This window comes from Magnolia sinica, chromosome 17 (assembly GCF_029962835.1).
Source record: "Magnolia sinica isolate HGM2019 chromosome 17, MsV1, whole genome shotgun sequence".
Classification (NCBI taxonomy): domain Eukaryota; kingdom Viridiplantae; phylum Streptophyta; class Magnoliopsida; order Magnoliales; family Magnoliaceae; genus Magnolia; species Magnolia sinica.
In genome coordinates this window covers 11,084,576-11,096,498 of record NC_080589.1, presented here as the reverse complement: position 1 = coordinate 11,096,498, position 11,923 = coordinate 11,084,576, and the positions used below count along the sequence as shown (strand labels likewise).

The 11,923-nt window shown below is 39.4% G+C and overlaps 1 protein-coding gene across 1 annotated transcript; it reads left to right on the top strand.

The window, feature by feature from the left end:
- Positions 1–3,409: 3,409 nt before the first annotated feature.
- Positions 3,410–11,278, top strand: LOC131230999 (nucleolar protein 16). The gene is made up of 4 exons (XM_058227047.1): positions 3,410–3,564; positions 3,732–3,937; positions 10,825–10,946; positions 11,042–11,278. Exons 1-4 carry the CDS (start codon positions 3,440–3,442, stop codon positions 11,153–11,155), a joined length of 567 nt encoding a protein of 188 aa, XP_058083030.1. The 5' UTR covers positions 3,410–3,439; the 3' UTR covers positions 11,156–11,278.
- The last annotated feature ends 645 nt before the right edge of the window (positions 11,279–11,923 follow it).

The window sequence follows — 11,923 nt, the reverse complement described above, 5'->3', positions numbered from 1 at the left end:
TGTGCAATGCCCATGTGAAGAGCTAATATACATGACCGGGGCACCGTTACCAAATAATTGAAACCCGTTGATTTTACATATTTTTTAATGAATCAAGTAAGATCTGGCTTTTATTGGCAATTGAAGCAGGTGACAAGACTCTTAACTCATCTTTAGGTGTGCGCCTCTTTCTTCAGCAGATCGACGAAGAAGAGAAACACCTCCTTTCATCTCATAACAATTGTCAATTGTAAGCTTTGAAGAAAGAGATCTAGCCTAGAAGTTCCATCTATTTGATACCTCAGGTCATCTTATTAATGTACCTTTGTCCAATGTTCATCTGTGTGGGTGCACCCTAATATGTAATGATGGAATAAAAAGAGGGCTTTTAATGTGCTGGGTTTGAACCAGGGTGAGGTCTGTCGAAGCCCAATCTGTAGAGTAAATCCCAGGCCAGAGTCCTGCCCAGGGGATCTTTACTCTTGCTCCGGTGGTAGACTCTCCGGAGTTTCAACACCTGGTCAAGGGTTTGAGTATCCATGGGTGGTGAAATCCCACTATGGCGTGAGTGTGTGGGGGTGTGTGCGTGTGTAAAAAAAAAAAAAAAAAAGAGTCCTGCCCAGGCTGCGACAAGGTAAAACAAACAGCCCAAGCCCATTAGTGATGATTATTCATGGTCTGGCTCTGAGTCAAAGACGGTATCATCTCCTTAACTAAGGAGAGTTGCCTGGAAAAAAAATTTCTTGCACAAATTGGTTTTTTCAATTAATAAATTAAGCATTACTAAATTACATCAGAGCAGTTTTAAACCAAGCCGTTTAAAAGATGGGCCTCACCTTCAATGGAATATAATAATGAAACTCTCGAATTATAGTTTAGCACTCTAATTATTAAAAATAAAAATCTATTGAATGTGGACTCTCTTTCATTGTTGCTTTATGGGCCTTTCATTCAAAAGTCTTAAGATTTTCTGATCTTGAGTAATTTTGAGGAAGTTAGATCAACAGTTTGGATCAGTGAATATGGGCACAGATAGTTGGGCTGGGCTTAGGACTACTTGGCCCAGACCGGCACGGAACTAAGCTTTCAGGCCTGAGCCCAGGTCAAGGCTGGAATGGCCAAGCACAGCTAACCCAAGCTCAAGCCAATTTTTTTTACTGGACTTGAGCTTGGCCCAACTCAGCCCAACTAGATATGAAAATGATAAAAATCCCTATTTCCATAGTGAACATTTCTACCATCTGTTGATTAAGTAGGCTACGGTGTACAAATAAATACACAACTAGAGGATGAAATCAATGATGTATGGGTTGCCTAATAAACAATTAGGACAGAGCATGTACATATTTGAAGGCTTTGAAGCGAATTGCAATAACTCTGTGGGACCCATTGTGGAGCCATATGGATAAGAGTAAATGGAGGTAAATGATATTTTGAGGTGTGTTTGGATGAAAATAAATGCATAGAAATGAAATAAAATGAGAGTAAATGAGCCCGTAAATAAAATCATTTTTCATGAGACATGATTTTGAAGTAAATGTGATGAAATGCTTTTTAACTCTCTTAGAAAGCTACACTAGTAACCTAAGGTGCCACTACGCACATGTCCACCATACACATGCCATGTTGATGATAGGTTGAAATAATTTAATTATTAGATACATCACTACAATCACACTTATAGAATGATTCAAACTGTCCAAAGGTTGGTCATTTAAATGAATGGTTAAAAATGTTAGCAAGTTATTTGTTTGTAATCCTTGCGTTTGTGGCCCACCCTATGCTTAAAATTTTCTCATTTTAGTTAAAGTATATATTTCAATGACTTATTATAATCATTTAGTTAAATATAACATACATACAATAATTTGAAATATTAAAGAAAATTTTAGATTTCATATATGTTCTTGTAAATATATTGAAAATTTTCAATGCATTCAAATTTCTCCCATTTATTTTTATTTAAACAGGATTTTAAATACATTTCATTTACTTCATCCAAACACAACTAGGTAATTCATTTACCTCCATTTTCAAGCTCCCAACTGACAATGGTGAGCCCAAAATTAAAGAACATCCAAAGCTTAAGAAGACCAAATCACATCGTAGGAAATAGTGGGGATAATATAGTCCACTTTTGAAACCTTCCTAAGGCTCGTAGTGATGTTTATTGGTCATTCAACCTATTCATAAGGTCAAATGGATGTGGATGAAGGGAAAATAAAAATCAGCTTGATTTAAAATTTCTATGGCCCTTGTTGATACAAGAATCTGGATCACCCTCTTTCAACCTCCGAGTACCTATACAGGAAGAAGACAAATGAGACCCTGGCGACCCTCTGATGCCAAAGTCAGGCCAGGAATTTAGGTCTTAGTTGTGTTGAAGGGTTTAAAGCGAGAAATTCTGCGTACCTTTTCATGTCAATGGCTCCCCTTACTTATAATGTTTGTGAGACAAGGTGGCCTGCCATCTTAGGCATGATCTTAGTCATCCAGGCGAAATATACGCGAGTAATGGATGTTGACAGTTACCCTATAACTGCGCAATGAACGGTTATGTGTAAGTGATGGGTGCCAGCGGTTACCCTGAATTTGCGCCCATTTGGAGACGATCATTTGCCGGGCTGAGGAAACAGGTCAGCACGGCCTCCTATATGCCGAGGAGGGGGATTTTCAGGCAGCTTGGTATGGGTCGAGGAGTTTCCTTACATTTTCAAACATCATCTAGCATGCTATCGCTGCCCTCCTCAATTTGATCTCCGAGAGCCTCTAGTGTCGAGCCGAACTGAGCCCTCAGCCATCCGTGTCGATTGGTTGATTGTTGAGAAGAGCTCAGAAGTCCTGCATCTCTCGGCAACTACCAAATCGCCATTCGTTCCGGCTATTACCTTATTCCGAGCAGAAGGATATACTCATCAATATGTTGAGCTGATCACACTGAAGCCATTTTGGCTGGTATGAAGCTCAATTCTTCCGGACGAGCTGTGGGAATATGCGCTCGTTGGCCCGAGCCGGTCCTCGGAGGTGGTTGGGCTATATGTTCCCATAACAGCCCCTGGGAAGTTTTCAGCTGTAGGAGCTCAATTCACATTGTTTCCTCTAGCATAGTCCACTTGAGCTTTAATAATGTGTTCATGCCCTAAAATGAACTAATAAAACAGATGAACAGCATGGATAAGACACATTCATCACGTTGGCCCCACAGAACTTACTCGTATAGTCATACTGAGTTACTCTACGCAATCTGCTCCCATAAGGTATGTATATACAAGGTCAGGTTACACCGATCTAAGGATGACTTGAACCCGACCCCGGCCTGAAAATTGATCAAGTCATGCTTGCAAGGTCTAAGCCCGGTCCAAAGCCGAGCCGGGCTCGTACCGGCCGGTTCACGAACACGCCATATAAATATCCCAAGAAACGAGAGCGACGGACAGAGAGGAGAGAGAGAGAGAGAGAGATGGGTCGGTCGCGGCGGAAATACAAGAAATCCCATCCGAAAGTGCGAGTAGGTTTGCCGAGGAAGAACCCTCACGTCTTCAAACCCGCATTCACCGTCCCTCCCAAGCTCCGCTCTCTTACCTCGTAATTCTTCCACCCTCCCTTTTCCTTTTATTTACCAATCTACCCTTCCTTTCTCTTCTTCCTTCTCCTCTTCTGCCAAAACCACACAAATGCAAAAAAGAAAAAATCATTTCATTTCATCTCATTTCTGTTTTTGTTTTTTATTTTTCTTTCATTCCTTCATGCAGGGGGAAGAAATGGGATGAGAAGGGCAGCGTCATCAGCAACTACAAATCGCTCGGTGTCGTCTCGAACCCTAACCTTCTCGGCGTCAGATCTCGGACGCCGCACATTGTCCAGAGCGATTCGCTGCAGGTCCCTCCCCCGGCCGAGTACAGGACTGAGTTGTCCGAGTTCGACCCGATTGATAGCGGCAGCGACCTGGAGGAAGAAGGTATGTCGTTTTCTTGAAGTTTGTTTTTCTTCTCTTCTTCTTCTTTTCTAGATCTAATATGACAAAATGAAGGTTTGCAAGGGTGTTTGTATTGATTTTTAGATAATTAGGGTTTTAGGGTTTAGGGATTATGGTTTTGAGGGCTGGAGAATTTAAAAAAAAGATAAATTACTACTAGGGAGTTGCTTTTGGTTAGTAGTATCTGAAAGGGGTTTTTGCAGATTCCCACGCAATAAGGGTCGTTTGGATGCCTGTAAATGGTTAAAGTGGTGTAAATAATTTACATACTGTCCTGTTTGGCTGTAAGCTGTAAATGATTTACAGGTAACTGTTTGTCTGTGTTTGGATAGCCTGTAAATTGTATAAGTCCTGTAAATGGAGAGTCAATCTTTCCATTTATAGCCGTTGGGCTGTAAATGGAGAGCCTGTAAATGGAATCAGAGCCTTTTGCCTGTAAATCAAATGGGGCTGAAAGCTGTAAATGATTTACAGCCTGTAAGTCATTTACAGGCATTTTTCAGCATCCAAACACAGGCTGTAAACCATTCACCTGTAAATCATTTACAGTTAGCCCCATATACAGGCATCCAAACGACCCCTATTTGCAAATGGCCACATAAAAATATATCATTTTTAAATACTGACATTCTGCTAATTTTCACAACTTCCATTGGCAATCGTTAGAAAATGACGAAAATGTCCCATATGGAACATACCACAGAATTCTCCTCCATGGGAAGAACATAAACCCATTAATTCTCCTCCATATGAAACCTACCAGAATAATGTAATTGTATTTTTGTTAGTTGGAGAGAGAAGTTTTAGGGTAGAGTTAGTTATGTCATTATATTTTTCAAGATATGCCAAAAAAGTTGACAGCCATTAGAAAAAACGAACTGAAAGTGGATATTTGCAATAACCACGAATTAATGAAGCTATTTTCATGAGCTACATAACGTGAAGGGGAATTTATGGTACATAATGTAAGCGACACACTATGTAGTGTAATCTATTTAAAACACTGGTAATGAATCCGAATTGTTTGAGGACTGCATGCATGAATGTCTGGCTTTGTTCAGTGGTATTTGAAAAAAATACGATCCTCAGTGCCTTTACTTGTAAATCCAAAGAACCACAACCGGTCAACCACACTGACCATGTGGAACACCAATAACAGGAACAATCACACCCGACTGACATTGATGTGCTTCGTGAGGATGCACAAACCTTGGATTGTGGTTTGTGCATCCTCACACACACACAAAAGAAGAAGAAAGAAATCTCATGGAGTAAGGAGACTTGCTATGCGCAATGATTATGTGATGTATGTACCAAATGTAATATGGGCATTAATAGTAATGATCCGGTCACCTTTTCGCAAGCCTTGGAATGCCAAGATTCTACTCAATGAATCAATGCCATGAAAGAAGAGTTAGAAACCATGAGCTAGAATAAAATCCGGGACCTTGTCGAGTTTACCCAAAGGTTATGAGGCTGTCGGCTGTAAATAGGTCCATAGGATCAAACACAACTGACGGCTGTAAATGGGTCTACAGGACCAAGTGCAACTCCAAATGTAACATTAACGATCCACAACCAGATTAGTGGGAAAAGGATATGCCAAATTTAAGGGCATTGATGGTAAAGAGATATTTCCTCGTCTCTAAGAAAGATATACTTAGAATAATCATGGTTTTAATGGCTCATAGGATCTAAAGTGACATCAAGTGGATGTGAAAACAACTTTTTTTGAATGAGAATCTACATGAGAAAGTCTACATGGAACAACCAACGGCTTTTAGGAAGATGGGCAAGAACATCTATATGTAAACATAAGAAGTCCATATACAGTCTTAAAAGAGCTTCCTGCTAGTTGTATCTTAAGTTAATTGATATTTTTATGTACTTTGAATTTAAGGAAAACACCATTAATAGGTGTATATACTTGAAGGTCAATGGAAGTAATTTTGTATTCTTGATATTGTAGGTGGATGACATCTTGCTTACTAGTAATTGACTTGGGGTTATTATCAGAAACCAAGTTGTTTCTCACTGCGAACTTTGAAATGGAAAATATGGCTATGGCAGCCTTTTGTGATTGGAATCGAGATATCACGTGATAAATCTTGAGGAATGTTAGAACTATCTCAGTGGGGCTTATGTAAAGTTCTAGTGAGATACAATATGAAGAATTGTTCATCGATTGATGTACCAATTGAGGGGTGATAAGTTTAGCATGTTGCAATACTCAAGGAACGACTTGGAACCTGAACAAATGGAAGGGTTTTTATATGCTTCCGCAGTAGGTAGCCTGACATATGCTTGGATATGCACTCGCATAGTTGCCATGTTGGGGAGCTAATAGAGTGATGTGGGAATGGATCATTGGAAAGCTATGAAGAAAGTAATGTGATATTTACAAGGAACAAAAAGTTACAAGCTTATATATAAGAGGACTGATCGGTTGGAGGTGACTGAGTATTCATATACATTTTCCAAAATGTTTTGGTCGCTTGCTTCCTTGATTTGACATTTACATACGTGCTTGCTAGCTGGGAAGGATCTTTGTATTCACATATACTAACATCTACATGCACACGGGAAGGAAAATTGCCTCAATCTAAGGGTAGGTTAATGCTGGGGCATTTTCACACTAGGCTCGAGTGGGGTCGCCTGTGGGATGCAAGGGCATACTCGGGGTGGGTGACCCATGTGATTTGGAGCCCATGGGGGAGGTTTCGTGTTCGGACTCCTCACTGGGGGTCATTAATGCTCATTTCACACCGGGCTTGAGTGGAGTAGCCTGTGGGATGCGGGGACACACTTGTGGTGGGCGGCCCATGTGATTTGGGGCACACGAAGGGGGTTCGGCCGAGGTCCTCAACCCATAAGATGTGGGGCCTGGGCTATGAGATAAAGGGATTAATTCGCCATACTCCAACAATTCGAGCTTTTAGAGCAAGTGGTTAATTGTCCTGCATTATAGATACTTCTTAATTGATGCGGGTTTTCCTAATACCCTTGGGTTCTTAGCATTTTATCCTGGCATTCATTGCCATCTCAAGGAATTTAAGCAAGGTTGTACTTACGAGGGGCAAAAAGGAGTTATTCTATCTTCATTTTTCGTCTATAAGAAATGCCATTGAATAGACGTTTAGGGTTTTGAAATCGCGGTTCCCTATTTTGAAGTGTGCCCCGTCATATCTGATAGATATACATGTGATGATTGCAATAGCATGTTGTATCATATGTAATTATATTGTGAATCAAAGGAATGATGCACTTCTCAATAACGTTGACAATCCAAGCAACGATGTAGATTCAGATGAAGAAGATCATCCACCCACTAATGAAACTAACCACGAAACAGTTGAAATCGATGAAAGTGATGGCGACGTGTCAGATGAGGAATTCCAAATTGAACAACCAAGTAGTAGGGAGAAAGAGAAACTTGGAACTAGTTTCGTGATTTATCGCAGAAGCTATGTGCGATAAATACAATATTAATATTGAGGGATAGCTAGATATTTGGTATATATTTACAATTGTTATGCAAATATACTGTAATTAGTGAGGAAAAGTATCTTTGTTTAATGCATCTTATTTTGCATGTTCAATTACAATTTGTCAGGAATGTCATCCCCATATAATGCATGTGGCCGTGGGAGAACAATAAAATGGAATTTAGTGATTGATAACTGTATGGCTGACATGTTGTTGGAGCACCTCTCTTTGTTATCATTATGAAAACAATGCATTCAAACCCATATCATATAATGCAATAATTAATTGTATCTAGGAGAGATTAGGAATTGAGCTAAGTGCCAAGCATTGCAGAAGTCGAATTCGTACTTTGAAGAATAATTACTACATTATGAAGACCTTGCTTGAGCATAGTGCATTTGGATGAGACGATAGCTACTACTGAATTTATTGAATCTGACTTTCTGATGTAGAGTGGGTTGCGGACAAGTTCATGGTCAAGATGGACCAGAGAAGGCCCAATCGGAGGCAGAAGTGATTTGGACCGTCAGAACCTTAAAACGGGCATATCTCGCAAACCTAAATGAGTTGTTCGACGTACCATATATGATTTTGGGGTGGGAGAAGCTACTTTAGCCACCCAACCCTGCTACACTGGGTTGCCCCCGCTGAATTTGCGAGATTCCATCAGATCGACGGTTAAAAACCCATTTTATTTTCGTTTTTACTATTTATAGTAAGTTTTAGTTTGATTGTAACTCTTCATCCGTTGGGCTTTAGGAGTTGTGTCCAACATGAAAAGTGCTTAGAAGAAAAGTGCTTAGAAAAATTAGGAGAATAGCATGGTTAAGCCAAATAGGACACTTACTGTTTTTGGCCGAAAACCATGATGTCTAGTAGAAATCATGACTGTCTATAAATAGTAAGTTTACTATTTATAGTAAGTCGCGATTTCTGGGAGTTTTAGTTGTAGTTTGATTCCGAAACTTCTTCCTAGGGTTCATGTTACGATTAAGAGGTTGTAAGCTTATTTTTTTTATGATCAATCAATTTATTACAAATTTCTAGAAATTACTTCTATTTTCTTATTTTCCTCGTGGATTCGAGGTATCTTTGTGAGGAGTCCAGAGAAGTTCCATGGATTCAGAATAGTTATCCCCTGAGGAAGACGGTGCTTGACCTCATCACGTCCATCCCTACGTCACTTTCATACGAAGTAATGATAGTTATTGCTTGCAAATACATTATAGTTAATATGATTTTCTATTTGAATGGCTACAGAGGCACAATGAAGCGAAAGATCCGTGGAACAACCCCTTTCCTCATTTTGAAAGTTTAGGGAGAGAATACTTTGTTCTGACATGCTACTTGCTACTGGCTCTACATCACAAGCACCTTCCAAATTGCCCGAAAACCTTGTGATTCCCACTTTGAATGCATTCAAATTGAACCCATATGAATATACCCAGTATGCTAGAGTTGGGTCTGATTTTTCCGAACTGGTGTATCGCCCATTTTTAAATGTCTAAGAGTGTGCAGAATGGACCACCCTCATCCAAACCACAAGAGAAGAAAAAGTAGGGCCAGGTTACACAGGAACTGGTAGACAAGATAGATGACATATCCCTGTTTATGAAGGATTGCATGGACACAATGAAGGGTATCGAGAATGCCATAAATAACTTTGTGTGCAGATGCAGAAGGAGTTTGCCCATGGGAACAATGTGTTTGAGCCATACTTATTGCAGTATGTGATGAGTGTAACAAATACTGAAGCATTTAGGTGGAAAACACTAAGATATCTCACTACACACATTATTAGTGAAGCTTTTCATTCGAATGCCTCGTGAATTGAGACATGAGTTTCTGCTAAAAATTTTAAGAGATTGAGGGCGGAACGTATATTGTTTTCATCGTTTTCTTAGATGTTTGTTACTTTTGCACTATTGACATTTATAGCTCTAAACAATTTATATTCTTCTTTTGCATCATTCATCTTATTATTGGGAGGTGTTCTAATTTAAATTTGCACAATCTTCGTGCAGTTTTATTCTAATGCTGCAAAACAAATATTATGTGGTATTTGTCGGTTGTTGCACTAGTAATTTATATGTCATGGGAGGCATGTTATAGAGAGGTGGGCCCAAAATTTTTTGGTATTGATTCAACATTCCAGAATTAGTGGGCTCACTTTTTCAGCCCACCTAAGGCTCAAAATTTCCTCCTTTTTGGTCAAGTATATATTTCAATGGGCTTATTAATTATTACAATAATTATATCAGATCTCACATATATGTACACTATTTTGGGCTATTAAAGTTGATTTATTGAAATTCAAGTTCTTGTAAATATACTGTAGAATTCTAATGCATTCCAATTACAAGCTGCCAAACACAATTTTTAAATTATAATGGATCCAATAATTGTGACTTGGATTACAATACGTACCAAATACAAGCTCCCAAACGAGCCCTAATGTACAAATATGGATCAATGAACTGGATTTATTTAGATTGTCATAGTTGACCAATGCAACTAGGAGCACAATTATGGGAGCACTATAGGGTACATTTCTCTGAGAGCACTGGAGCATTTCTTCATGAGAATTGGTTCCTCCATTTTTTTTCCTAGAAGTCAAAATAGGCCATAAGGGCATTTTTATTGTGAAGTCAGTTCTAGATACATGGGATTTCCAGAATTTTTTAGATTCACCCTTTATGCTAATATAGGTTTTGGAATTTTTTTTTTTTTATATAAAGAAAATTTTGACTAATTGTGACCCTTAATTTCCATAGGAAAAAAAGATACTGTAGCTCACAGGGAAAAAACTGTAGTACTGTTCCATTCCAAAGACAATTTGCAGTGTGGACTGAAAATTAATGCTGTTCCCATTTCCCCCTCCACCCAAAACACAACGTAAATTTATTTATTATTATTATTTTTACACATGCACACATACCCCCACACACTCACGCCTTAGTGGAATTTCACCACCTATGGGTACTCGAACTCTTGACCAGGTGTTGAAACTCCTAAGAGTCTACCACCCCAGCAAGAGTAAGGACCCAAACACAACGTGAACTTAATTCTGCTGAGAAGGTGCATCAAATATTCTCCTGGCAATTGTTGGGCCTGGAAAGATATCAGGCCTGACCTTTTGAACTGTTGATATTGGGCCAGGCTCATTCAAAATTTAGCTTTTGCTCACCGCAGGCCCAGCAGGTTGCCAGCTGTAATCCAATGCCAATTTGAGCAGGCTTCCAGACTGCTTTTTAGGCAGTTTCTCTTGTGAAGTAGCATGACTAGAACCACAGAGGTTCCAGCAGTTTTTGCTTGTGTTGAAAAACTGGAATCATGTAAACTCTAATACTTCAGTGCATTTGTTGTTGCTTTGAGCTCTTCAGATCTGAAATCAGTGCTGGGGAAGAAACGGAGGGATGGAAAAACAGCCCCTTTGCAGCGTTTGACTACTATGCAATCCATTTATGTCAGTCGATTGATTGAAAAATATGGTGATGACTATGAGGTACTGAGATGCATTTATCTCAAACATCCACCACATCTAGGTAATTTCTACAATTTCATATTCCAATAAAAATACCATCTGTTATGTTTTTGCAGAGTATGTTCATGGACACGAAGTTGAATGCAATGCAGCACTCGGTGGCAACTCTGCAGAAGCTCTGCAAAAGATTTCATGATGCTAAACAGGGAAAACTTTTCTTAGCAAAATAGGAATCCTCTTCTTTGGTTAGGCTGTTGTGCCATTGAAGAGGCAAAGTGGTCAACTTTTTGGTTGTATACGGTTCTTTTTCATTGACGTACCAGTCACAATGTTTGTTTCAAAAAAAGAAGCAAGAAAGACCATTCTGCCAGAGCTTTCAATTGAGTTGTGTGGATTAGCCTGAAAATCAGTTTTAGGGCTAAACTCGCATGTTAGTTTTTGTTTTGCACCATTGCACACATGGCCATAGTTGGTACAGCAATCCAATCTGGATCCTAACTGAAAATTTGCACTGGGATTATAATGTAAGCCATCCAAATTTTCCCTCTGAATTTGGACCTCTCACTGTTTTACTTCAAACCATTCATTTGATGGCACACTACCTAGATGGTTACGAGCGTTTCACAAGCATGATTCTAGACTGCACCCCAATCTACATGGTAACTGCAATTTGGATGTTTTGGATTGCTGTGCGACATGTTGTGAGGAGAATGACTGCCATTCTTAAATGCTGCTAAGTGCATAGTATGACCGGAGAATATCTATCAAGATTCACCTTAGGATTTATGAATAGCAAGGCCCCATTTGGAAGTGTTACCCCACTAGAATGTTGGAAGTGTGTTTTTTTCCCTCTTCCATGAAAAGCATATTAACAGCATATGGTTAATGTGGCCACTCTGGTTCCTGGGCCTAGGCCCAGTCAATGCGAAATCCCCCTTTCATATCAGTGGAAACATGAGGCAGGCTTATGTTTTGGTCGATCTTGTTGAGTGTTTGGA

Excerpts from the sequence above, each read along its gene's own strand:
- LOC131230999 (XM_058227047.1), top strand. The coding sequence starts at position 3,440 with ATGGGTCGGTCGCGGCGGAAATACAAGAAATCCCATCCGAAAGTGCGA. Across the intron at positions 3,565-3,731 it reads AAGCTCCGCTCTCTTACCTC|GGGGAAGAAATGGGATGAGA; the intron begins GTAATTCTTCCA and ends TCCTTCATGCAG. Across the intron at positions 10,947-11,041 it reads AATATGGTGATGACTATGAG|AGTATGTTCATGGACACGAA; the intron begins GTACTGAGATGC and ends ATGTTTTTGCAG.